The sequence below is a fragment of the Scyliorhinus canicula genome, chromosome 1 (assembly GCF_902713615.1).
Source record: "Scyliorhinus canicula chromosome 1, sScyCan1.1, whole genome shotgun sequence".
Taxonomy (NCBI): domain Eukaryota; kingdom Metazoa; phylum Chordata; class Chondrichthyes; order Carcharhiniformes; family Scyliorhinidae; genus Scyliorhinus; species Scyliorhinus canicula.
Window position 1 is genome coordinate 103,214,488 of NC_052146.1, and position 27,670 is coordinate 103,242,157.

The window sequence follows — 27,670 nt, forward strand, 5'->3', positions numbered from 1 at the left end:
CCGAGAAAGTCGACGAACGGCTGCCACCTCCAGGAGAACCCTAACATTGACCCTCTTAAGGCAAACTTTATTTTATCAAGAATGAGAAACCCAGCCATGTCAAAAACCCAGGTCTCTACACTTGGGGACTTTGAGTCCCTCCACATTAATAAGATCCGTCTCCGGGCTACCAGGGAGGCAAAGGCCAGGACGTCAGCCTCTTTCGCCTCCTGAACTCCCGGATCTTCCAACACTCCCAAGATCGCTACCTCCGGACTCAGCTACCTCCATGTTTTTAGCACCGTGGACATTGCCTGAGCAAAACCCTCTAAGCTTCAGGCATGCCCAAAACATGTGGACATGATTTGCTGGGCTTCCCGCGCACACCTATCCTCTACCCCGAAAAACCTGCTCATCCTGGCCGCTGTCATGTGTGCCCGGTGGACTACCTTAAATTGTATCAGGCTAAGCCTGACACACGATGAGGAGGTATTAACCCTGCTTAAGGCATCCACCCATAGACCCGCCTCTATCGCTCCTCCTAGCTCGTCTTCCCACCTGCCCCGAAGCTCCTCCACCGGAGTTTCTTCCGCCTCCGAAAGCTCCCGGTAAATATCCGATACCTTCCCCTCTCCCACCCAGGTACTGGAAACTACTCTATCCTGTATCCCCCGTGGCGGCAGCAGCGGAAAGGCCGTCATCTGTTTTCTTAGGAAGTCACGGCCCTGCAATACCGACTGAAATTATATTTGTTTCCCACTCACCCTTGTAATGAGTTTAATTTTACTCTATTCATATCTTTCAGAATATCCATCATGTCCGCAAAGCTTGTGGACTTTGATAGGCATGAGGTCTCGTCATCACAGTCATCGTTGATGGTTAAATCCTGCCCCTTACTTTCAAAGTCAAAGTCAAAGTTTGATGAAGCGGCAATGGAAAAAGATGCAAGACTTAAAGATTCAGATTCAGGTTCATCTGTCTCAGGAATGTCATCATTTATGGTAAACGATGCTAATGGGGGGTATGCTGATTCAAAATCTGGTAAAGAGCACGCAATGCTGGATGTATCAGGAGAACAAAGTTCCGGCGTAAGGGGAGCAGATGCTGGAAAACAAAAAAGAAAAATTAAAGATTCCCTTTTCATCCAACACAGGTTATTTATAGAACAAACAGCATGTTCAAGATATTATTCGGATAGCACCTGCAGGTAATGCTGTAAACATAACCATGGGTGCAATTTAATTGTTATCAGCTGCCCAATGTTAAGTGACAGCATGCAAAGGAATAAGGAGAATAAGCCACTCTGCTGACAATTGTCCTCCACACGGAGCAGGATCTTTGCCCTCAACCATCTCCAAGCTGAAAAATGTTTCAGCCCCACTGCCAACACAATGAAAGAGCTTTCATAGCTGGGCAAAATTAGACAGTTACTGTTCAATCCCACTAAGTGGTTGTCAATAACCCAACACTCACTGACTACAGTTGCCCCTCAACAGGCCACCTCCATCCCCTACTTAATTTTCCTCTTTAACAGTAACCTCCTCCTTACACTCTCAACACTGGAATGAGAACTTCAGCTATCTCTAAATTAACGATCCTTTAAAACAGAGATGAGGAGGAATTTCTTCAGCCAGAGGGCGGTGAATCTGTGGAACTCTGTGCCGCAGAAGGCTGTGGAGTCCAAATCACTGAGTGTCTTTAAAACAGAGACAGATAACCGGCTGGGGTCGGGGTATTTTAAATTACATTGAGGGACGAGGCATGGGTGCCCCTGTAATTGAAAATACAGAAAAATGTGCCATTTGAAACATGGAAGTCTGGCAATATCTGGTCTGAGAGGATACAGGGAAAGATCCCACAAAAGGTTAATAGCAGCTGCAAAGAGCAGGATTATAAAATGCAGATTCTTTCTCACAAGCAGGTTTAGCAAACACACAGGTTTCATGTAATAAGTTAAAACAATGGCTCACACCTTCATTGAAAGTAACTATCTCAGGAAGCATCTGGAAAGGCATGGATGAGAGTTTCAATTGAATTAAGTGACGAATGTTTAAAACAGGCAAGTCTTTCAAGTCATAACCAAGTTAAATTTTAGCATACAGCTAAAAGCAAATTGTCACACCTTAATTGAAATAAACTCTCTTAGTAAACAACTGGAAAGGATGGATGATGCTCAGTCGAATTTGGTGTCAATTCTTAGTGTAAAATTCTACGAACAAAAAAGAAAATTGGAGACGGCCTGTCTACGAGAGACATAATTTAAAGTCAAAATCAAAGGCAAAGTTATGAGCTGGGGACAATTATAAAACTAAATTATTCGAAAGACAGAAATTAAAAGTAACACCCATTGAAACCAAAGGAACTTTGAACATCACAAAGGATAATGTAATCAGATCTGAGAGGTGACTTTATGCCCAAATTGAATAATTAGTTGTATTAGAATGTTTACATCAAAGATACTTTTTAACAATCAAAGGGAAATAAGTTAATTTACAATAAGGCTCTAAAAACTTAATAATTGTTAGAAAGAGGATATAAACCCAGGGAGCAGCAACAGCAACAGGAGAGAAGGGGAGGAGAACTCAGAGAGAGAGCGCGAGAGAGAGCGCGAGAGAGAGCGCGAGAGAGAGCGCGAGAGAGAGCGCGAGAGAGAGCGCGAGAGAGAGAGCTCGGTCATGGGAAAGACAAGGCAAGCAGCCGAGTTTAAACAATTATACATCTAAGGAAGACTAGAATTTAAACAGGAGTCAGTCAGCTTAGAGATAGCTAGCAGTTAGCTCTTATAGCTCAGTACATGGATCAACAAGACACAGCAACAGAGCTAACCAGCGAATACATCCCAAAATGACCAGAATTTAAAGAAGATTGAGTGTCAAGGTGGGCCTGAAGGTCCCTACAACCAATCAGCAGGATCCAGAAGCAAGATATTTTTACCTTTCTGTAAAGAAAATGTTTGCAGCTTTTAAAAGAAAAAATATAATAATAAAATAACAACTTAACCTGAAACAGTGGTTTATTCCTAAGTCTACGTTACTTACTTAGCAATGCGGGACCCAGGACATCAATGCTACTAAGTGGTAAGTAGATAAAATCTTCGATGAAGGTATGGGTTATACTGGGGGATAACTTGAAAATATAGTTTGACCTGAATGGCACCCACCGAAGCCTGCATTCCCGAGTCAGGGAGTGAGAATCTCTGTTCACCGTTTAGAATGTCGGCCCTTTTTGGTATAGGGGGAATTCTAAGAAGAGTGGTGAGTTTTCAAAAACACCCCCTCTCCCCGTTATCGTTTGCTCTAGCGATAGATCCACTTTGGCGCTAAGAGCTTCGAGCTCTATGCGGACGATTTGCTCTTGTACTTTTCGAACCCGCTGGAGGGGATGGGAGAGGTCATGCGGATCTTGGGGGAATTTGGCAGCTTTTCGGGGTATAAATTGAACACGGGGAAGAGCAAAATGTTTGTGATCCAGGCTGGAGGGCAGGAGGAGAGACTGGGAGAGCTGCCGCTTAGAATGTTGGGGAAGTGCTGGAAAGACCAGGGACGAGAAGGGGAGAGCCGGGGGGGTGGGGGGGGATCGCTATGGGAAGCGGGTCAGAAAAGGAGGGATGACCCGGGGCGAGCAAGGGACAAGACATGGCTAATCGACAGGGAGTAGGGACGGGTCGCTCTGCGATCCGATTGATCACGTGGAACGTAAGGGGGCTGAATGGGCCGGTCAAAAGATCAAGGGTCTTCTCACACCTGAAGGGACTGAAGGCTGATGTAGCAATGCTGCAGGAGACTCATTTGAGGGTAGCAGATCAGGTCCGCCTGAGAAGGGGGTGGGTGGGACAGGTGTTCCACTCAGGCTTGGATATCAAGAACCGGGGGGTGGCGATTTTGGTGGGAAAGAGGGTGTCGTTTGTGGCGGCAGAGGTGGTGGCAGATAAGGAGGGCAGGTATGTGATGGTGAGGGGTAGGTTGCAGGGAGAGAATGTGGTACTGGTAAATGTGTATGCCCCGAACTGGGACGACGCGGGTTTTATGAGGCGCCTGCTGGGCCTCATCCCGGGACTGGAGGCAGGGGGCCTGATCATGGGAGGGGACTTTAATACGGTGTTAGACCCTGGGCTGGATAGATCGAGTTCCAGGACGAATAGGAGGCCGGCAGCGGCAGAGGTGTTAAGAGGGTTCATGGAGCAGATGGGAGGGGTAGACCCATGGAGATTTGGTAGGCCTAGGGCGAGGGAGTATTCTTTTTTCTCCCACGTCCACAGAGTGTACTCTAGGATCGATTTTTTCGTATTGAACAGGGGGCTGATACCGAGAGTGCAGGACACGGAGTACTCGGCCATTGCGATATCGGACCATGCACCACATTGGGTGGACGTGGACATGGGGGAGGCGCGGGATCAACGCCCGTTGTGGCGCCTGGATGTAGGGCTGTTGGCGGACGAAGAGGTGTGCAGAAGGGTGAGAACGGGCATTGAGAGCTATCTGGGTACGAATGACACAGGTGAGGTGCAGGTGGGGACGGTCTGGGAGGCCTTGAAAGCAGTGATTAGAGGAGAGCTGATCTCCATAAGGGCACACAGAGAGAGGAAGGAGAGGCAGGAAAGGGTGAGGCTGGTCGGGGAGCTCCTAGAAGTAGATAGGAAATATGCGGCGGCACCAGAGGAGGGGCTATTAAGGGAGCGGCGTAGCTTGCAGGCCAGGTTCGACCTACTGACCACTCGGAAGGCGGAAATGCAGTGGAGAAGGGCGCAGGGTGCGGCGTATGAGTACGGGGAAAAGGCGAGCAGGATGCTGGCACACCAGCTTCGTAAGCGAGATGCAGCCAGAGAGATTGGGGGAGTGAGAGAGAGGGGTGGGGACGTAGTGCAGAAGGGGCAAGAGGTGAATAGGGTCTTTAGGGACTTCTATAGGGAATTGTATAGGTCTGAACCGCCGAAGAGGAGAGGGGGAATGAAGAACTTTCTCGACAAATTGGGGTTCCCAAAGGTACAGGAGGAGCTGGTAGAAGGGTTGGGGGCGCCGATAGAGCTGCAGGAGCTAATTAAAGGGATAGGCCAGATGCAGGCGGGGAAGGCGCCGGGGCCGGATGGGTTCCCGGTGGAGTTTTACAGGAAATTTGTGGACTTGGTGGGTCCAGTGCTGGTGAGAGCCTTTAATGAGGCGCGCGAGGGGGGGGTTCTGCCCCCAACAATGTCGCAGGCCCTGATCTCCTTGATTTTGAAGCGGGACAAGGACCCGGTCCAGTGCGGGTCCTACAGGCCCATCTCCCTCCTGAATGTTGACGCCAAGCTGTTAGCAAAGGTCCTGGCAACCAGGATAGAGGACTGTGTGCCAGGGGTAGTCCATGAAGACCAGACGGGGTTCGTGAAGGGACGCCAACTTAACACAAATGTCCGGAGATTGTTAAATGTGATTATGATGCCAGCAGTGGAAGGGGAGGCGGAGATAGTGGTAGCGTTGGACGCGGAGAAGGCATTTGACAGGGTGGAGTGGGAATACTTGTGGGAGACGTTGGAAAGGTTTGGGTTTGGGGAGGGATTTATGAAGTGGGTAAAACTGCTCTATTCAGCTCCGATGGCAAGTGTGGTAACAAACGGGAGGAGGTCAGAATATTTTGGGCTCCATCGAGGTACTAGGCAGGGATGTCCCCTATCCCCCTTACTCTTTGCATTAGCGATTGAGCAGTTGGCGATGGCACTGAGGGGTTCAGGGGGGTGGAGAGGACTGACAAGGGGAGGGGAGGAACATCGGGTCTCGCTCTATGCGGATGATTTGTTGTTGTATGTGGCAGACCCGGAGGGGGGGAATGCCGGAGGTAATGGGGATACTAGCGGAGTTCGGGGACTTTTCGGGGTATAAATTAAATCTGGGGAAAAGTGAGGTCTTTGTAATACACCCGGGAGACCAAGGGGAGGGAATTGGGAGGCTCCCCTTCAAAAGAGCAGTTAAAAGTTTTAGGTACTTGGGGGTGCAGGTGGCAAAGAACTGGGGGACCCTCCACAAGTTGAACTTTTCCAGACTGGTGGAACAGATGGAGGAGGAGTTTAAGAGGTGGGACATGGTGCCGCTGTCGCTGGCAGGGAGGGTGCAGTCAGTTAAAATGACGGTCCTCCCGAGGTTCTTGTTTTTGTTCCAGTGTCTGCCCATCTTCCTCCCCAGGGCCTTTTTCAAGAAGGTAACGAGTAGTATCATGGGGTATGTGTGGGCACATGGCACCCCGAGAGTTAGAAGGGTCTTTTTGGAGCGGAGTAGGGATAGTGGAGGGCTGGCGTTACCCAACCTTTCAGGATATTACTGGGCGGCAAATACATCGATGGTACGAAAGTGGATGATGGAAGGGGAGGGGGCAGCCTGGAAGCGCATGGAGGGGGCGTCCTGCGGCAACATAAGCTTAGGGGCACTGGTAACGGCACCATGGCCGCTCCCTCCCACGAGGTATACCACGAGCCCGGTGGTGGCGGCCACCCTCAAGATCTGGGGGCAGTGGAGGCGACACAGGGGGGAAGTGGGAGGTCTGATAGGGGCACCACTAAGAGGGAACCACAGATTTGCGCCGGGAAATACAGGAGGGGGATTCCAGAGCTGGCAGAGGGCGGGTATTAGACAACTGAGGGACTTGTTTATAGAGGGGAGGTTTGCGAGCTTGGGGGAGCTGGAGGAGAAATTTGGGCTCCCCCCGGGGAACACGTTCAGGTACCTCCAAGTGAAGGCATTTGCCAGACGACAGGTAGAGGGGTTCCCCGCGCTCCCCGACAGGGGGGTGAGTGATAGGGTGCTATCAGGGGTCTGGGTCGGGGAGGGGAAGATCTCGGACATCTATAAGATTATGCAGGAGGTGGAGGAGGTACCAGTAGTGGAGCTGAAAGATAAGTGGGAGTTAGAGCTGGGGGAACAGATAGAGGACGGGACATGGGCAGACGCCCTGGAGAGGGTCAACTCGTCGTCGTCATGTGCGAGACTAAGTCTCATTCAATTTAAGGTACTGCATAGAGCCCACATGACGGGGACAAGGATGAGTCGGTTTTTCGGGGGTGAAGACAGGTGTATTAGATGTTCGGGAAGCCCTGCGAATCATGCACATATGTTTTGGGCATGTCCGGCACTGGAGGAGTTCTGGAAGGGGGTGGCAGGGACGGTGTCGAGAGTGGTGGGGTCCAGGGTCAAGCCAGGATGGGGACTTGCGATCTTCGGGGTTGGGGTGGAACCGGGAGTACAGGAGGCGAGGGAGGCTGGAATATTAGCCTTTGCGTCCTTGGTGGCTCGGAGGAGGATCTTGATTCAGTGGAGGGACGAAAGGCCTCCGAGTGTTAACACCTGGTTAAACGACATGGCAAACTTCATCCAATTGGAAAGGATCAAATTTGCCCTGAGAGGGTCGGTGCAGGGGTTTTTCAGGCGATGGCAACCCTTCCTAGACCTCTTGGATCAGAGATAGAAACTGAGGCCGTGACAGCAGCAACCCGGGAGGGGAGGGGAGGGCGGGGGGGGGGGGACAAAGACGAAGGAAGTACGGTAGCGGTGGTGGCACGGGCAAGGCCTGCCCGAGGACGCTGCTAGAAATGATAAGTTGGTCTGACTGTCGGTTCGCCGGCGGGGGGGGGGGGGGGGGGGGGGGGGGGGGGGGGGGGGACGCGCGAGTAAGGGGGGGGGGGGGGGACTTTTTTTCTTTTTTTTGTTAAGTAGGGGGGTTTGACTTTGTTTTGTTATAATTTAAATGTAAATGTAGGGGGGGTTAAAATGTTTGTATTTTGAAAAATTTCTTCAATAAAAATTATTTTTTAAAAAAAAGAATGTTGGGGAAGCGCTTTCGCTATCTGGGAATCCAGGTGGTTCGGAAATGGGAGCACTGCATAAGCTTAATCTATCCCGGTTGGTGGAGCAAATGGAAGGGGGCTTCAAGAGATGGGAAATGCTCCCCTGTCATTGACGGGAAGGGTACATACCGTGAAAATGACAGTCCTCCCCTGATTTCTGTTTGTTTTTCAGTGCCTCCCCATCTTCATCCCCAAAGCCTTTTTCAAGCGGGTGAATATCATCTTGGGCTTTGTATGGGCGAATAAAACCCCTCGGGTGAAGAGAATATGGTTGTAGCACAGTCGGGGAGAGGGTGGGTTGGTGCTGCCGAACTTCTGCAACTACTACTGGGCGGCTAACATCACCATGATTAGGAAGTGGGTAATGGAGGAGGGGTTGGCATGGGAGTGGTTGGAGGCAGCATCTTTTAAAGGCATTGGTTACGGAACCCCAGCCATTCTCACTGGCCCGGTACTCCATGAGTCCGGTGGTAGTGGCGGCTTTGAGGATCTGGGGGCAATGGAGGAGACATATGAAGGTGGAGTCTGGACCCCGATTTGCAACAAACACAGGTTTGTTCCGGGCAGGCTAGACGAAGGGATCCAGAGCTGGCAGAGGGCAGGATGGGGGATCTATTTATAGATGGGAGCTTTCCCAGCTTGAAGGCGCTGGAGGATAAATTTAAACTGCCGCCAGGGAATGGGTTCAGATATTTGCAAGTGCGGGACTTCCTGAGAAAGCAGCTGCCGGCCTTTCCGCTGCTGCCGACGTGGGGGAAACAGTATAGGGTAGTGTCAGGTACCTGGGTGGGAGAGGGAAAAGTGTCAGTTATATACCAGGAGCTGTTGGAGACAGAGAAAACCCCGGTGGAAGAGCTTAAGGGCAAGTGGGAGGACGAGCTGCATGTGGAGTTAGAGGCAGATCTATGGGTGGACACCCTAAGCAGGGTCAATTCCTCCTCTTCATGTGCCAGGCTTAGCCTAATGTAATTTAAGGTGGTCCACCGGGCACATATGGCGGCGGTGAGGATGAGCAAGTTTTTCGGGGTCGAAGATAGACGTGCGAGGTGCGTAGGAAGCCCAGCAAACCATGTCCACATGTTCTGGGCATGCCCGAAGCTTAGAAGGTTTTGGCAGGGGTTTGCGAAGGCAATGTCCACGGTGCTCGGAACCTGGGTGGTGCAGAGCCCAGAGATAGCGATAGTGTCAGATGATCCGTGAATTCAGGGAACGAAAGAAGCCATGTCCTGGCCTTTGCCTCCCTAGCAGCCCGGAGACGGATCCTTTTGATGTGGAGGAAATCAAAGCCCCCGTGTCGAGACCTGGATTGGTGACATGGCTGGATTTCTCAGTCTTGAGAAGATAAAGTTTGCCTTAAGAGGGTCTATGTTGGGGTTCTCCGGGAGGTGACAGCCGTTCGTCGGTTTTCTCAGGGAACAATAAAATGTCAGCAGAAGCAGTAATCAAAAAAAAAAGGGTGGGGGGTGGATATGTGTTAGATGGTTGTGGTGTGTGAAGATTGGGTCGGGTGGGGAAAACGTTTATTTTACCATGTTAATGTTTTATTTTTGTTATTGTTATAAAAACTTTGCAAATACTTTAATAAAAATATTTTTTAAAAACATAGATAGGTTTTTGATCAATATGGGGATCAGGGGTTATTGGGAGAAGGCCAGGAGATTGGGAGATGAGAAAAATATCAGCCATGATTGAATGGCGGAGCAGACTCGATGGTCCAAGTGGCCTAATTCTGCTGCTATGTCTTATGGTCTTACCTCTTCAAACCTTTCCTTTCTGACCACAAAATCTCAAGTTTACACAGGCATCATGATTGGCGCAGGCTTGGAGGGCCGAAGGGCATGCTCCTGTCCTGTACTTTTCTTTGTTATTAATAGCTACCTTTTTGACCAGTTTTTGCCACCTCCTGGTTTACCCACTACACCTGCTTGGGTCTGATCCCAAATTTGGGCCATATTGCGACAGTAAAAGTGCTGTCTTAATATATAAATGTCGAGAAGACATGCAGTGTCTGCAAAAGTCATATTCCAGTCAGCATAGTTAGTAATTGGTGGGCATGAGGAAATGAATAAATGAATGTGATAAAATTAGAATTATTAGTTAAGATAGGATAGATAGTAGGGCCGGTCCAATGTTAGTAGGGCTGGTCTGATGGTAGGGGGCTCACAGACAAAGAGATTTAGCCAAAGCCTGTTTGAAACCATCGGGGGAGGGTGGCCGCATGGTGAGCAAGGTGAAAAGGATGCTGGGGTTACAATGCAAAGTGACCAATTAGGATATAGGGCCAGGTCAGGAGGTGTATAGAATGACCAATGGGAAGCTTATATGTGAATCTTACTGTGATTTTGAATATATCAGCAGAAGTTTCTTTGTATACTTTCTCTTTAGTCCTGGAGCTTGCAGAAGACAGTGTGTGTTCTGTATCTCTATGGATTGATGCAGCCTTGCAAGTTAGTTATTATTAAATGATATGATGCCTGCAAATCCATCTCAGATTTTATTGAATCTAGACTGACAGCAAATTAACCAGGAATCAACATTTGGTGCCGAAATCCGGATTTCTCGACTATCTTGCCTTTCATCTGCGAAATCAGAATTGGAATGCTCGCAGACGGTGAGAAAGGAAATGGGCCCGCGGTATTTTTATATCGATTTTCCTCTGTCTCGTATTCTGCTAACAGTCTAATCACTCGCATTTGATCAGGTTCGATTGCCTCGACGAAATCAAAGGTCAGTCTGATGGATTCAAAGATTTTATTTCAGTCATTGCAGGTATGGTTAAGTTTTGGAATGAGGCGAACAGTTCAGTTGGTGTCTGATGGGATGTTGCCTGGTTCCTCAGTTGCATGAGGCGAACAGTTCAGTTGGTGTCTGATGGGATGTTGCCTGGTTAACTCAATTGCATGTGAGTAGCAAATTAAAAATTGGCTCTATTAAATTATACTTTAATTCGGTTAAGGTCTTTAACGGATTGATGTGATATCGCGCAACAGTTCAGTAAAAGACCGCTGATGGAATGTTGGCGCACACTTCAATTCCGTTCAATTCTAATTTGATGAAAAAATTGGTTAAGGTCCGTACCGGGTTGATGTGATGTCGCGAAACAGTTCAGTGAAGGAAGGATCGCTGATGGAATGTTTGCGGGCAGTTCAATTCCGTTCAACTATAGCTTCGCGAAGATATGGGTTGTTTCAATGAAACAGAATTGGGTTATAAATGACTTGTGTGTTGATGAATGAACGTATACGGATGTGAATTCCTTTGTCTGAATGGAGATCTCCAATGAATGAATGAGTCTGTTTGATACGAATGTGATAACCTCTGTTCCTAGTTTTGTGAAATGTTGTGTTTTAGGAGGTATTAAAGTGAGAGTTAAAACGGAGTAAGTATTTGAAAGTTCTTCAGAACCTTAGTAATAATGGTGCGGGAGTTAATTAAACATAATTCTCAGGAAGAAAACAAAAAGTGAAATCAAACTGTATAAATTGGGATTTGTAAATGATTAGTTGCAACTCGGCATAGTCTTGGCTGCAAAAAATAAATAAATAAATAAATAAATAAATAAAATAGTTTCACATCAATTAGAAGTTATAAATGGCCGGCGAGCAATGTGCTCAGCACTAAATGGACACAAAGAGATTTCCAAGCAGACAGCTTTGTGTAAGCTGTACTGCATGGCTCCGCAGGGTCCTAGTGCCCGACGAGCACGAAAATTCACTTGCAGAAATAATGATGTTTAGCATGTTATAGACATTGAAGAAGGAGATTTGGAGAATAAAGATATTGGACCAGAAGTTAGATTAAGAGAATTAATTGCAGTATCAGGAAATGAGAATCTGATTGCAGGGAAATATTTAATAAAGAAATTGATGCAGAAAAATTAAGATATTGAAACCAATTGCTAATTTAGAGGAAGTTTGGGTGAAGCTACCAACTAAGACTGCAGGGACCATCATCCGTGAAGCTGTAAAATGTAAAGACAAGATTGTTCAGATTCTGGGTACACATACAGTTGAATTAGAGAAACATGGTGTCTGGAGCAAAAGAAATTGTATCACAATTAAAACACATGATCCAATGGGGGAGAAGACAGTGAATTAAAACCTGTTAGCAGCATTGATTGGACAGCTGATAAAGTTCAAATGTCATGTTTGGATCTTACTTTCATACAAATCCGGTCGTCATCAAAATAAAGTAATTAAAGTAAATGCAGTAGCACTATCAGGAATGTATCAGGGGAAGGTTTTGACTAGATTGGATCACTGGGTGAGCAAAAGAGGAGGAGTTTGAGATTCTTCGCATCTCACTCAGGGGTGCAATAACAGAAGGAGGAGGCTTAACAGGCCTTAATTGTATGATGTACATCAAGGATAAGGAAAATAAAAAGGTTCAAAAAGACATTATGTCAGAATTTAAATAAAAAGGTTCAAAAAGAAGTTATGTCAGAATTTAAAAATCTGGTCACATTGATCAAATACAGAGGAATTATGATACTCGATCGGCAGCCTACGGGCAATGAGCGTAGGAATGTAATCAGTAAAGATTTAAATGTATGGAATGATAGAACAAGGGCGGTGATTAATGGCCCTCAGTTTAAAATGGTTCACTGTGAGTATCAGGAAACCACAAGTCGGGATTGTGGGGCATTCTGTAGCCGATTGTTTGGACTGGTAGTAGTCATATGAAACCCAGGAGATGGTCAGATACTGAGTATTCAGGAGAATGGATAATGCATTTGCAAAGACAGCGATGGGATGCTGCAGCCCCCAGGGAGATTTGGGGCATTCAGGTTTGTCCTGATTGTTTTGTGGAATATCAGGCAACTTTAATGATTGAGGTTTGTGACCACAGGGGGGATTTTGAATCCAAGAGCATGGAGCAGTGCAGCACAGGGCAGGCCCTTCGGCCCTCGATGTTGTGCCAAGCAATGATCGCCCCACTCAGACCCACGTATCCACCCTATACCCGTGGCCCAACGGCTTCCCCTCCCCCTTAGCCTTGCTATTGGGACACTACGGGCAGTTTGGCATGGCCAATCCACCTAACCCCGCACATCTTTGGACTGTGGGAGGAAACCCACGCACACACGGGGAGGACGTGCAGACTCCGCACAGACAGTGACCCAGCCGGGAGTCGAGCCTGGGATCCTGGAGCTGTGAAGCATTTGTGCCAACCACCATGCTACATAAGTGTCAGTGTAAGTGGGATAGATTAATGACAACGTGCAATTACTGCAAGGATTATTTGGCCGACAACAATGTGACTTTAAAAGGCTGTGCAATCTTGTAGGCAAGTGACAGACTTATGGTATCGATTTGTGAGGCAGTACGTGGGCTATGCTAGATGGTACTTCTGGAATATCCAAGCACGGATAGGAAGATACAAATTAAGAAATAGGGCCCTCTCCGCCTTTGACCTGTTCGTTTTAGTTTCAGATGAAGCAACGATCATACCGATGAAGAACCTGAACAACACTCTGCAGAAGAATGTTTCAGACAGTATGGGAAAAAACTAATGATACAATTGGCTACATGTTTGAGGGAATTGAATGATAGAGCCCGGAAGAAAAACCTTACGGGTTAGCAACAAATCAAAATATCAAATTATTACTGAATACTGAAACCTCCGGTCAGACATCTCTAACGGGACGTTAGCTGATGGGTGATCTGTGGTCTCCAAGAGGGACGTATTACGCGGAGGAGTTATTAAGGGTCTCGGCAGACAGCAGCGACTGACGAGGAACCCCCGTATTTTAAATGACAGTAGTCTGGAACAGTGCATCTCAAACTATCTGATGTGGCGTACCGGCAGTTTTTCCAATGTGCCAGGGACCGGTGAGCGAAACAAGCCAATCCAGGATTACTGTCTCTTTCTTTTCTGGAAACACTCCACGTACCGGTACGTACGCGTACCACACTTTGAGAGGCTCTGGTCTAGAATATTAGCAGCTTGCTGCCGCGAGGGGAAATTTGTAACCAATATAGCATTGGAGAGTATAACAGTTGTTACAGACTAAATGTCCTGTAAGTTGTTTGGGAATGTTATGTATAAATTCAATTGGGTTGTAACCACAAGAAGTTAACTGTACTAAGTGCGTGCGTGGTGTTTAAGAAAAACCAAATAATGGCAAGTATACACTCCATGCGGTAAGGAAAATGAGAATAGACAACGGGGGGTGAAGAAAACGGAGCTATTGTCTCAAGTAAGCCAGGGCGGGCAGGCTACATGATTCAGTACAATGTTCGACGTCAGAGTCAGGAAGTCAGAAATAGAAACAGGATTGGTTGACGCTCCTGCAATTAATAAAGCAAGATAATCAGTGCATGATACAAAATATCATCAATTACCATTCCTATGGGAAACGGAAAGCACTTCCTACAAAAAAAAACCCCAGTGAGGGATAAGGACCTTTTGGTCGCTGATGGACTGAGTTGTGGGCTGCTTCCAAGGGACATGAGGACGCTTTTATGGTGCTACTGCCCCGAGGTAGTCAGATGCCTTGGAGGTAGTGGAACAACTGGAATGGCTATTGTGTTACCTTCCTGAGCGGCGCCAGCTATGGTTCACGGTGATTGGATTTGAGGAAAGCACATCACAAAGGGTCTATCGACACTGGTCTGCGAGGTGGATGCATTTACCATTGATTTTCCTGCACAGTTTTCAAATCATGACATGTAAATACGAATGACAAGGCTGAGGGATAGTTGCTAGTCAGTAGAACTATAAGAAGGATATAAATCCTACGGGCAACACGGTAGCATTGAGGATGGCTATCTATCTAGTCGGATTCAGCTCGGGGTTATCTCTCATAGCTCGGTCATGGGGTTTTACCTGATGCATGGATTGCTAATACTTGTTATTATAATTGTATACTGCACAATCATTGGATGCTTTAATATGTGTTGTACGCTGGCTAGGGCTCAGATGCTGCCCATCATTATTCACCAGAGAGGACATCTCGTTGCTGGTGACCATCGCACCAGACGGAAGAGGACGGAGAGCCAAAGGCTGTAAAAATGTGATGAGGTGTTTATGTACGGAATAACGGCACAGTTAAGTTCCGATAACGGGCCTCATTTATTGGATAGATTAACAAGGAGTTCTGCTCCCAGTTGGGCATACGCCAGCAGTTAGACTGTGTGGACAGACCGCAGTCAGCCGGGTTGGTTGAGAGACATAATCAGACCCTCAAAACTAAATTGGCTAAATTAAGAACGGACACGGGGCCGACATGGCTTAAGTTGCTCTCCGTTGCCCTCATTCAGCTGTGGGTCACACCTGCAGGATCGACCTGGCTCTCTCCTGCCGAGTCTTTTCCGGCAGGCCCATTAGAACTCCCAGGAACCTGCCTGTTCCCAGATTGGTCCAGTTTCACCATCTGACTAAAGAAAGGACTAACTATGTTCTAGCCCTCACTAACGCCCTCAAGGAGCTCCATGGCCAGGTCCGTGCAGCTCACTCGTCACCGTCCCTATCACATAGCTCGCTCTCAGTGCAGCCTGGTCGTTATGTCATGGTCAAAAACATTGGACTCGGAAAGGGTCAGAGCCATGATGGGAGGGGCCTTTCCAAGTTCTCCTTACCACCCCCACTGCAGTTAAAGTGGAGGGGTGGAGTGTTTGGGTCCACCTCCACCACTGTAAAGGTCGGTCACTAACCTGCCTCCCTTCCCCAGCGCTATTTTACAGCTGTGAAGCATGATGGGGTGGCTACACGCCGCCTGTGTGATCTTCGGCATCGCCTCGCTTAGAGTGACATCGGCGGCGGTAATGGAACAGGGGAATATCATCTACATCTGTAACCCCAACCGAAGTACCCGGACATTCCACCTCTGCAAAGATGACGTTCTTCGCTGCCCCCATATACGAGGACGTGGTATCGACTCATGGAAGGTCATCCGGTTAACGGACCATGCAGGACTTATGACGCAATTGCACCGGTCCCAACGATGGGAAGGGAAGACTGCATGGACATTGCCTTGTTTTTGGAGCATATGTAAATTTGATTTTGGATGTGTTAACCTTGATGCCTTACAGGTAAAATCAGACTGTGAGGAGGGGGTAGGAAGAGGTTGTGAGAGAGAAAGAGGGACTAGACAGAGGAAGGGCTGTGTAAGAGGGGAGGTACAACCAGACGTAGGTTATCAGGAGATGTACTTAATTTATTTAGGATCCGGAATGAGGGAAACCTGGACGGTATGAATCTCTTCTAGATTTACCACCGCTTGTATGGCCAGGGGAGGGTTGTCTGCTACCCAAACCCCACATCGGTGTCTAGGTTATTTTCTGTTTCACCGCTTTGGGGCACTCCCCAAACTGTGGTTCATTGTCAGAGTTCCGAGCCACCGCCCGCGCAAGTTACTCTTCCTTCCGATCCAGGTTCGGCCCACCGGCTATTCGCCTTCCCCTTCCTCGGGATAATTCCCACTCTCACTAGGATAAGCTTCAACGGTGGAGGGCATATATACCTAGCCCCTTCACTCTCAATAGAGACTCCTGGTCATACGAGAATTGTTTCAGCAGTGAGAGGTACGGCTGTTGCTGGTAGAGATGAAAATGAATATAACATGTCTGTCCTCCACTTGTACTGATCCAAAGTGTTGCATAATTGCATAACCCTGACATCAGGTCAATGTGCCTGTTACAATGCCACTTGTGTCCCGTTGACGCTAGGCATCCAGCTCCTTTGTAGCTGGGCGAATGTCTCTCATATCACTGTTGAGGTTAGGGCATTCCGCATTGCTATGAGGCCCGAATGGGCGTTCCGAAGCTGGATGAAATGGGCTACTGGGGGTTCCCTGCTCAACCAATACACTGATTGTGATGCTAGCCTGTACACGGAGCAAGGATATTACTTTTTCATTAATGGTACAGCGACCAATGTTTTGTCACCCCCATTTCCCCGCCAAATTGCTATCGGGACTCTAGTCCCCACCACAGTCCCCTGCCCCACTGAGTGGATACTGCACCATAAATTGGCGCGTCGGTCAGTCTCAGCCGAATTCTGCGAAGGTTGGAAGAAACCTCAGGTTCCAGCACCCAACCGGGGCCACTCAGCCGGATGGGGAATTCTGAGCGCCTAGACACTGGGGGGTATGGGGGGTTCCTTGGCGGTCAACGATAGGAAGTATTTTATTTGCGGCCTTACCATCCTGGGAAACGAGACCTTAGGGGCCCTCGGGGCAATAACAAAGGAACTATCTCAACTGCGGTTGTTTGCCATGCAGAACCAGTATGCTCTTGACTATCTTCTGGCCCGTGAAGGTGGGGTATGCGCCATAGTGCAGGGTAAGTGTATCATGGGAGTTCAAGATTTAACCGCTAACACCACTACATTTATGGATCGCATAAGGGACCACCTGGACGGTATGCGGGACCCTGGCTCTTGGGGTAGCTGGGGATTCGGAGGTTGGAAGGATTGGTTGATAAATATGGCCATGTATCTAGCAGTGGCACTCGGCTGCATCTTTGTGGGCCTGGCCGTCCTTAAATGCGTGATAGGTAAAATGCAGAATGCGGTGGAACAGATAGCCGCCCCTAGAGTCTTGGCTGTTCGGATGCACAAGGGTGCAGAGGATGATGGGGTGCTGCAACAGGAATTAGAAATACAGCGACGAATGTTCCTAGATGAGGGGCCGTGACTGCGGCTTGGACCGATAGTTTATCATGAAATGATAAAAGGAGGGAATGAGGAAATGAATAAATGAATGTGATAAAATTAGAATTATTAGTTAAGATAGGATAGATAGTAGGGCCGGTCCGATGTTAGTAGGGCCGGTCTGATGGTCGTGAGCTCACAGACAAAGGACAAAGAGATTTAGCCAAAGCCTGTTTGAAACCATCGGGGGAGGGTGGCCGCATGGTGAGCAAGGTGAAAAGGATGCTGGGGTTACAATGCAAAGTGACCAATTAGGATATAGGGCCAGGTCAGGAGGTGTATAGAATGACCAATGGGAAGCTTATATGTGAATCTTACTGTGATTTTGAATATATCAGCAGAAGTTTCTTTGTATACTTTCTCTTTAGTCCTGGAGCTTGCAGAAGACAGTGTGTGTCCTGTAGCTCTATGGATTGATGCAGCCTTGCAAGTTAGTTATTATTAAATGATATGATGCCTGCAAATCCATCTCAGATTTTATTGAATCTAGACTGACAGCAAATTAACCAGGAATCAACAGGCAGAGGAAGAAGAAAAGAAAAAGAGAAATTGACTAATGCACGTAGCTCATTGAGTTTAGTTTGTCTTTAGGTTACTCATGATAAAGGGCGGTGGAACACAGGTGTTAAAAATTTAATAGACAACACAATAAACATTGCATAAGGTTTTTTTTTAAACTTGCTCTGTAATTAAGGTTAAACCGCTTTTCTAAAATAGATTTCATAGTGCTGAGTTCTAATATTTTCAAAAACTCACTAGTGTCCATTTTGGTCTCTGGTTCAGCAACTATTTTTGCGATCTGCTCTCGCAAACGGCTAAGTTCGTCTTGAAGTGCAACCGTGTGATTCAGAGCAGCCAAACCTGGCTTCTTCAGGCTTTCGTGCTTCCTCCCTTCCCTTCGGAAGTTGGGGACTGATGAGTTTCTATGCATTATCAGTAGTGGTGTAGGGTGCCATTCTTCCCGGTACGGTCTGGCGTCAGCTCTATGAGCAAAAACAAAATCCATCTGTTTCTAAAGCGTTACACCTTGCCGAATGATGCGCAGTCTGAAAAGAAATTTGACAGAGACCCATTTGCTGCAACCACACTTAAAGGTTCAGACTTAACAGTAAGTGTCCCTGGCTTATTTATCACAGTTTTTGACTTAACATTTGCACTATTTATTTGGGAAAAACAGTGTTAATTCCAGCCATAGCAACTCATTATTTTCTAAATATGGAAATGTTAAGACATATTAAAAATCAAAGAATGAATGACTGAATTGAAAAGTTTGGACCAGTACCATATTTGATATGAACTTCGTATATAAAAGCCATAAACAAAAAGATGCAATAAGAATGGGTATTTTCAAAATTCCATGCGTAAGGTCTCACATTATTGCATCCACAAGCCAAGACTCGGGAGAAAGAGAAAGCACACATGACTGGGAAAACATAACTGCACCATGGCACCATACAATACAGTACTACACAAGGAGGTGCTAATATCACCCAGGTACAACATCATAATTTGGTAAATACCTCAGCCTGGTGAAAGATTCTCCTTCATCTGCAGCTATCCATGCAATGTCTGCCAAGGTTGGCACAGCCGGTCTATTGCCATGCATAGAACTCAGGGACTCAGCTGCAGCGAGTCCTGGAACAAGCTGTGGATAGACAAAAACTTAAGATTGCATTAATGAAAAGATATACTTTTTGTCAGTTCAAATAAGCCAAAGCAAATTGAGCATTTAAAAAAAAGACTTTCCAGTATTAATAGCTGCAGTTTTGTGTCACCACTATTCCTTCGTACAAATTATAAATGTGTTGTTTTTTTAAAAAGCTGTTTAAACGTTATGCATCAGAGGCTGGATTTAAGATACAACAAGAAAATGTAACAACCACCTGAACAATCCAAAGGATGAATCAGAAGCTATGAATTTCATCAGATCCATGGATTGCTGAATCACAGGAGGGGGCCAAAACGGCATTTGAACCGACGAGATCTCAGTTTGAGATCTTCCCCGACCCACCTGCCTTGGGCAGAAGGTTGTGCTATTGCAAATACATATATAGACAGCAGAGTAGCGACCCTGGGGGAACTAATAGACAAGCTCCAGTTCCCGAAAGAGAATGAGCTCCGGTACATGCAACTAACTTCCTCCGCAAGAAGACGGCAAAGATTCCCCAGCAATCTGGACACACCCTACTGGACAGACTTCTTAAATCGGATGAACTAGAGGACAGTGGCTGCGCCAACATGTATGGATGACTGCTAGAGGTGGCAAGGTCACTGCTGGGCGAGTCACGGGTAAAGTAGGAGGAAGAGCTAGGCATGGAGATAGGGAGAGGGCTCTGGATCGAAGCATCGCATTGGACGAACTCCACCTCGTGTGTAGGACTGAGCCGAACGCAGCCAATGGTAGTGCACAGGGCTCACTTAACCAGAACACACATGAGCGGGTTCTTCTCGGAGGTTGAAGACAAAAGTGAACTGTGTCAGGAAGGCCCGGCCAACCACATCCACATGTTCTCCTCCTGTCCCAGTTTTGTCAGGTACTGGAGGCCATGTCCAAGGTTGTGGGAGTGAGGGTGGAGCCATGCCCATTTGTGGTGGTCTTCAGGGTATCGGAAAGAGGGGCAGACACCCTAGCCTTTGCCTCCCTGATCGCGTGCAAGAGGCTCCTGCTCTGATACATAGACCAATTACAAAGAGCTATCCCACTCTGATAAGAGATAATAAGAGAGTCCTGGAGATGAGCAGCTCCACCCAAGGCTGTAGACTGGCTGTTTGACTTAGCGGAATTTGTCAAATTGGCAAAGATAAAATTCACCATCGGAGATCGGAGGAAACTTTCCGCTATACGTGGAAGCAATTTACCAACCTGTTTGTGACCAGCAACCAATAAGGGAGGGGGAACCGAAGGAGGGGGAGGGAAGGTACCACCAAGAGTACAGGGGAAGCGGGCAGAGGAACCAAAGGGCACTGAAGGAAGGGGAGCCAATGGATGCGGCCACAGCAACAATGAGATAGCCTTGGTAGCCGCAAACACACCCATGATATGTTTTAATATTATGGGGCCACATGTAAATAGTCAAACAGTTGTGTTATTGATTATTGGAGGCCCAATGTTAGCATGCCTCACAGCTGTATGTATGTTTCTATGCATTCATGCCTGACTACTTCATTTTTCCTTTCATCGTTTTATTTTTCTCTTGTAATTTTTATTCATTTGCTTTTTTGAAAGTTGTCATAGTCAAATGCGAAAACCAAGAAAGTTAGGTGCAGCACTTGGAGTGAAGGGGATCAAAAGGATATTGGAGGAGGGGGGGGCATGATTAGTCTATTGATTAAAAAAAAAGATTAGTCTATTGAGTTGGATGATTCGCCATGATCATAATGAATGGTGGAGCAGGCTCGATGGGCTGAATGGCTTTCTCCTGCTCCTATTTTCCATGTTTCTATTTCTTAAATTAATATTTACTTCATTCTAAATGTGAAGGCACAACTGTAACCGCACAGGATCATTACTATTTTTTATTTATTTATTCATGGGATGTGGGGGCCGCAGACCGGGTCAACATTTATTGCCCATCCCCAATTGCCCTTGAATGGAGTAGTTTACTGGGTCATTTCAGAGGGCAGTTGGTCAACCACTTTGCTGTGGGTTTGGAGTCACATATCGGCAAAGATGGCAGATACCCTTCTCTAATGGACTTTAGTGAACCAGATAGGTTTATATGACAATCGACAATAGTTTCATGGTCATTAGATTTTTAATTCAAATTTCCAACATCTGCCAAAATGGGATTAGATCTCGGGTCCCTAGAGTATTACCCTGGATTACTAATCCAATGATCATATCACTACGCCACTGTCTCCTCCAGAATGTGCTCACAGGCAATTTAGAAGATTCACCTTTAAAAATTGATAATGCACACAACTTTTCCTAATTTGATCCTGTGGGTACGCCTGAAATGTCACCATTTTCCACAAATGCCCCCTTTTTTTTTACATTCAGCCATTCATCTACTAAGAAATATCCAGCAATTATTGAATTTTACTATAGATACTTCATATGTTTTCCATTCAATTAGAAAGGTCAGGATAAGGAAGGTTGCAATTTCTTTCAGCGTGACCACTTCATTAATAATATGAGGCACACATAGCAAGGTCAGGATTGAATGCTGTGTGAGCACTGGGCACTGCAAGGAACACATTGATACTTTCCCACAAGACTACAATACAAATCACTGGGTTCTGCCATTATTAAATATTGCATTTGAATAGTAATATATTCAGCTTGAATAGAGAATTTGAATTATGTTAAACTTCTTAACCGAAAGGTTGAGACATACCAAATGACTTTGCTAATTCAATTGTTCAAATGTCTGAGGTAGAAGATATTCACAAATGCTCAAATATTATGGTACAGGCGCATGCTTTATTTGGCATAATTAAATGGACAATTAAACAATCAGGGAAACCGGATGCAAAACATGGATCCCAAAAAAATCATATTTTATTCATGGTCATATCAACTTAATTTAGTTAATACTGTATTTATAATGAATTTTCCTGCATGTCATGGTCAAGTGTCTCCAAACCAAATTACTGTGAAGCCCACAGTCTTGGAGTTTCTATCAGTCAAATATGATGTTTCCACTTGCCCTGCGTAGGGATATAGTCCAATTGCCCAAAGCTAGAGAATTTAAAAACAGACTGGAGAACAACAAGGGTTGCAGCTTATTCTCATCCTACAATATGCACTGCAGTGCTGTCATAGTTTTTCTAGTTGAAACCCCTCAGCTTGCAAAATTAATTACAGTCTCTTATCAAAAAAAGTATGTTCTTACAAATTAGGTGTGAAGAAAGGCTTGCTTGTAGAGAAGTAAAGACGCACCTAGAGCAATTAATTGAACCACAGCTGAAAAATAGTTTACATTGCTTCTCCCTTGGAAGTAAGCATCCTGTTAATTAATAACTCCCAAGCAGAGGCTGCCGCACAGAAGTTGAGTTTACTCTATTATTTCAACTGAACTGCTGAAAAAGCTCAAGTCAAGAAAACGTATGAAGGCTTACAAATTCACCCTCAGCCTTTTCTTCATATGTGCTCAAAAGAGTCTTGCCTCCAATGTGATGGCCATGGTCCTGGAAGCAGACCACCCACCATATTTATAAAGGCCAAAAAAAAAATCTTTAAATTGCCACCCAGTGCCCTTTCTTTATGCCTGAAAGATTCCCAGTATTTGGCTGAGGCTCCCACTGAATCAGTCAATGGAAGACCCGAGCTTCTCCTAATCCAATGTTAAAAAAACATAGGCTAGTGGTTCCCAACCAGTGTGCAGTGTGCTGTGAAAAAATATTCAAAATGATTCAAGATTCATGCAATTAAACTAAAACTACACTTCGTCTTCAGTTCTGTGGTTGGCATCTTCCATGGTTCGCTGAATCTCGGGCTTCCCACGCAGGTACCAGCTGGAAAGAGCCACACGTGTGGTTTAGATTTTTTATATTGGTCAGGCCTATGCACATGACTAACGGGTCTTGGGAGCTGAAGACAAATATCCCATATGCCTGCACAAAATGCGAAAACTCAAAAGGGAGCATGCAAAAGTCCTGGGAGAAGCGAGAGACACAGAGAAAGGCAAAAAAAAAAGCACGGAGAGAGGACAGGGAGATGTTATAAACAAAGTTCCCAGTCAGGGAAGACGACAGGAAATAAGACGCATGCCTCAAAATCTTTTTATAGTATAGAGGTGTGGCACAACGTATAAAAGATTGGGAACCACTGTCACCACCTCCCAACCTCCCCAACAGTCTGTGTAGGAAAAATAGGAAGCCATCTTATTGGGGGTTCCTGGTAAAAACAATATTGTCACTAGCAAATGTAGCCTCGATCAGGATTTCACCTGAACAGACAGATGAATGGAACTTTAGGATGAAATAGAATTGCCAAGAAACACCTTTTACAGAGATAAATACATGATTCTACTTGAGTCAACTCCCTCGAATTCAATCTTTTTAAACACTACTACATTTTCCACATGTAACTCACTACTTTGTTTACAAAACAGCTTTCAATTTACAAACTATTTTAGGATAAATGTAAAAGACTATCCATTTACAACTTCTGCTGTGAATTCACTAGATTCCATCTTTTTTCCAAAAACAACCAGTTGACAAAGGAAGAAAGATGCATACGGTACTTATTAGGAAGCAATGATTTTCAGTGTGGCAATCCCTTTACAATACGGAAACTCAAGGCACTCCCTTTTTTTTTAATTTAGAGTACTCAATTATTTTATTTTCCCCAATTAAGGGACAATCTAGCATGGCCAATCCACCTAACTTGCACATCTTTAGGTTGTGGGGGTGAAACCCACACATTCACGGGGAGAATGCGCAAACTCCACAGTGACCTGGGGCCGGATGAACCCAGGTCCTCTGCGCCGTGGCAGCAGTGCTAACCACTGTGCCACCGTGCCACTCCAAACTCAAGGCATTCCTACCTGGCAATTCCATTCTAACTTCCGAAAGACTGAGGTAGATACTAAAAGGAGGGCTTTTTAAAATTATTAAAAACTGTACTCATGGCATGCAGGGGCTGTTTAGCACAGGGCTAAATCGCTGGCTTTGAAAGCAGACCAAGCAGGCCAGCAGCACGGTTCGATTCCCGTAACAGCCTCACCGAACAGGCGCCAGAATGTGGTGACTAGGGGCTTTTCACAGTAACTTCATTGAAGCCTACTCGTGACAATAAGCGATTTTCATTTTATTTCATTTCAGTATACCCAGCCCTAGTCAGATAGACATTTGATGACATTTGAGATCTAGAAAGTGGCTCTATATGGCTCCCAGAAAGCAGATTGATCACTGATATGCTAAGAAGCATTGATCAAACATCCTGAATAAATGAAACGGAGTAACCTGAGCAGCAGCTTAACGGCCAACATGTAAACCAAAAAAGTCTTCTCAAAAGGAGGTAGAGATTTGTTGACAGTTTATGCATTTTAGCTCAATTATTGAAACAATTCAAAAAACACTGCAGTATGAGAGAATTTCAAAATCACACATCTAGAAGTACAGCAACTATTACCTGAAAACAAACGCGAGGACATGGTTTCAAAGGGAGGTTTGATCCAATCATTCGAACAACGCTGCGAGAAGATCCATACGATTTGTTCTGCCATATTGGAATCATCTACAGTAAAAATTGCCACATAAACAGTAGAAAATGTTCTTAAATAATACACTATTTTATGCAATAACCCAAATCCAAGTTAGCGAATTATGAATATGATATTTGGAAAGTGGCAGTAGACACCAAAAACTGAATATGCAATGAATTTTAATGCATCAAATGATGGCAGTAAATAGACTATTTGAGCATTCATGCCACAAAGTCTTCCTCACTAAAAGAATCTGGGGCACGTGCAATTATGGGGAAGAAAGTGCAAATATATAAATATTGCAAATATATAAATATTGCAAAACATTAAGCTCCATTAAGCTTCAACCCATTGACATTTTATTTAAATACCTCTAAAAAGCCAAGAGTTAATAAAAACAATTTTTTCTTCAATAGTATCAGCAGTTTGTTATGACAGATATTAAATGCATGCATGCCCTGTTAAAAGTATATCTGAGCCATGAATGTACAAAGTAAAATATACTGTTCCCACAATAGACAGGAGGAAAGGACACTACCGAGTGAGAAAATGAGGATACAGAGCACAAGACAGTCTAGTATTGTTGATCTCATTTCTTTTCTGAAAATACATTTTTATTCAAGGCATTTTCATATATTTAAAGAACCAGAAGAATAACTAAACAATTTAATAAAAAAACCACACCCCACCGGCTCCCCTGATGCCAACCCCACCTCACATCTCACCTTCCCCATTTTAACCCCCGAACATTTCCTCTCCCCCCCACCAACCCCCACTTGCTGACCCCTCAAACCTCCTTAAAGAAACAATAAACAGCTTCCACCTCCGGGTGAATTCCTCTGCCGAAGCCCTCAAAGCCAACTTGACTTTCTTCAGCCTCAGGAATTCTACCAGGTCACTCACCCACAGGAATTCTACCAAGTCACTCACCCACAGAAATTCTACCAGGTCATTTACCCACAGGAATTGTACCAGGTCACTCACCCACACTCCCGCTTTTGGCGAGTCCAGGTCCCCACCATCCTAGCAAGATCCGTCTCCAGGCTATCAGGAAGGAAAAGGCCAAAACACAGCCTCTCCCACCCCCTGGACTTCCAGGTCTTCCGGCACCCCAAATATCACCACCTCTGAACTCGGAACCCCCTCAGTATTGGACACGGCCAGAACACGTGGATGTGTTTCTCCCCCCCCCCCCCCCCCCCCCCCCGGGCGCACCGCCCATACCCATCCTCAACCCACGGAAATAACCTCGCCAGTCATATGGCCCCCTGTGCCACCTTAAACTGGATGAGGCTTAATATCGCACACGACAAGGAAGCGTTCACCCTCCGCAAGGCCTCCTCCGCCCATGTCTCGGCCTCCAAGCTCCCCTCCCATTTACGCTTAATATCTCCACCAGGGCCCACTCCAACTCCTTATAAACATCCAGCAGCTTCCCCGCCCCTATTTCGTCCTTCGACAACACCCTGTCCTTCAACCCAGGGGCGTCAGCCCAGGAAAGGACGGCACCTCTGCTCACAAAGTCCCAAACCTGCAGGTACCCAAAATCATTCCCCTGGGCAATTCATACACTTCCTCCAGCCCTGCAAATTTGCCTCCTTTAAAAAGTCGCCAAAGCGCTCAATCCCCACCTGATCACCCCGAATTCACGCGTCCAGTCTCCCCGACGCAAACCTAGTTATTACACATCAGCGCCCACACAGAGGCATTCTCCACCTTCATCTGCTCCATCAGCTAGCCAAATTCTGTTTGTGCAACTACAGCCAGCTCTGCACCACCTGGACACCCAAATAACCAAATCGCCCCCACCACCCCCTAATCAGCAACTTTCCTACTCTCCTTTCCTGTTCTCAATTAGGAACGCCTTGCTCTTTCCCATATTCAATTTGTATCCTGCAAACTGCCAAAAAAAACAAACAGGATCTCCATGATGCCTCCAATGCTGCGCATTGGGTCTGAAATATACAGCAACAGACTGTCCACATATGATGAGACTCTGTGTTCGACGCTCTCCTCTTCCCCCGCCCCCCCACCCCAGCTCTGCTCTCCTCTTCCCCCACCCCCGGCTCAATCCCTCTCCAGTCCCTCGGCGCCCGAAGCGCCATTGCCAGCAGCTCTATCGCCGAGGTGAAAAGCAACAGGGAGAGCGGACCAGCCGTGCCTCATCCCCTGATGCAGCCCGAACTCACTCGGTTCGTCCGCATGTTCGCGACCAGTGCCTTATACAGCAGCCGGACCCAATCCACAAACTCCTGTCCGAACCAATCGCCACAGCACCTCCAGCAAATGCGCCTATTCCACCCAATCAAATGCCTTCTCTGCATCTATAGCCACCACTACCTCCACCTCCTGCCCCTCCGAAGGCATCATAATTACATTGAGTAGCATGCTCACATTCATCAACAACTGCCTCCCCTTCAGAAAACCCGTCTGATCCTCACCTATCATGCCTGGGACACAATCCTCAATTCGCAATGCTAACAACTTCGCCAATAACTTGGCGCCCACGTTCAATAGTGATCGCGGGCAGTCGGCCCACGCTGCTCCGGATCCACCCAGTGCAGCGCTCGTTACCACAATCGCTGAATACTCCAAGTCGGCCATCCCCGCCTACAACGTCTTATCCAACTACCCGGTGCACAGGAGAAGTGTGAAACTCCTTCGCCCTCGGCCTCCCAAACCTCCATGGGTCCACCCCGCCCCACCCCAACCCGCCATGGGTCCGCCACACCCCAACCCCAAACCTCCATGGGTCCACCCCACCCCACACAAAAACTCCCTCAGCTTCTTTGCCACTGCAGACACCCTTGACGACTTGGGTCTCAACTGTTCCAAGCTCGGATCTATGACTGCGTTAAAATCCCACCTCCATAATCAACCGATGAGGGGCCGTCCAGAATCTTCCCCACCACCCGCCTCAAAATCCACGTCATCCCAATTTGGGGCAAAACACAAGAACCACCAGCATCCCATCCAACTTCCCACTCACCATCAGATACACCACCACCACCACCCTCCCCAAACCCCCCCGATCATCCTCAATACTCCCCACCTTATAACACAACCCACTTATTAA

General features: G+C 46.6%; 1 protein-coding gene across 5 annotated transcripts in view; it reads right to left on the bottom strand.

The window, feature by feature from the left end:
• Positions 1–27,670, bottom strand: part of mtfr1l (mitochondrial fission regulator 1-like) — a 71,915-nt gene that overhangs the window by 19,935 nt on the left and 24,310 nt on the right. For all 5 annotated transcript variants that reach the window (XM_038796610.1, XM_038796618.1, XM_038796601.1 and 2 more), the window contains 4 exons: positions 24,522–24,626; positions 18,964–19,088; positions 18,200–18,426; positions 744–1,083 (listed from right to left, as the gene is read on the bottom strand). In XM_038796610.1, the coding sequence (XP_038652538.1) occupies positions 744–1,083; positions 18,200–18,426; positions 18,964–19,088; positions 24,522–24,626 (797 nt within the window). The remainder of the gene's footprint in view (positions 1–743; positions 1,084–18,199; positions 18,427–18,963; positions 19,089–24,521; positions 24,627–27,670) is intronic.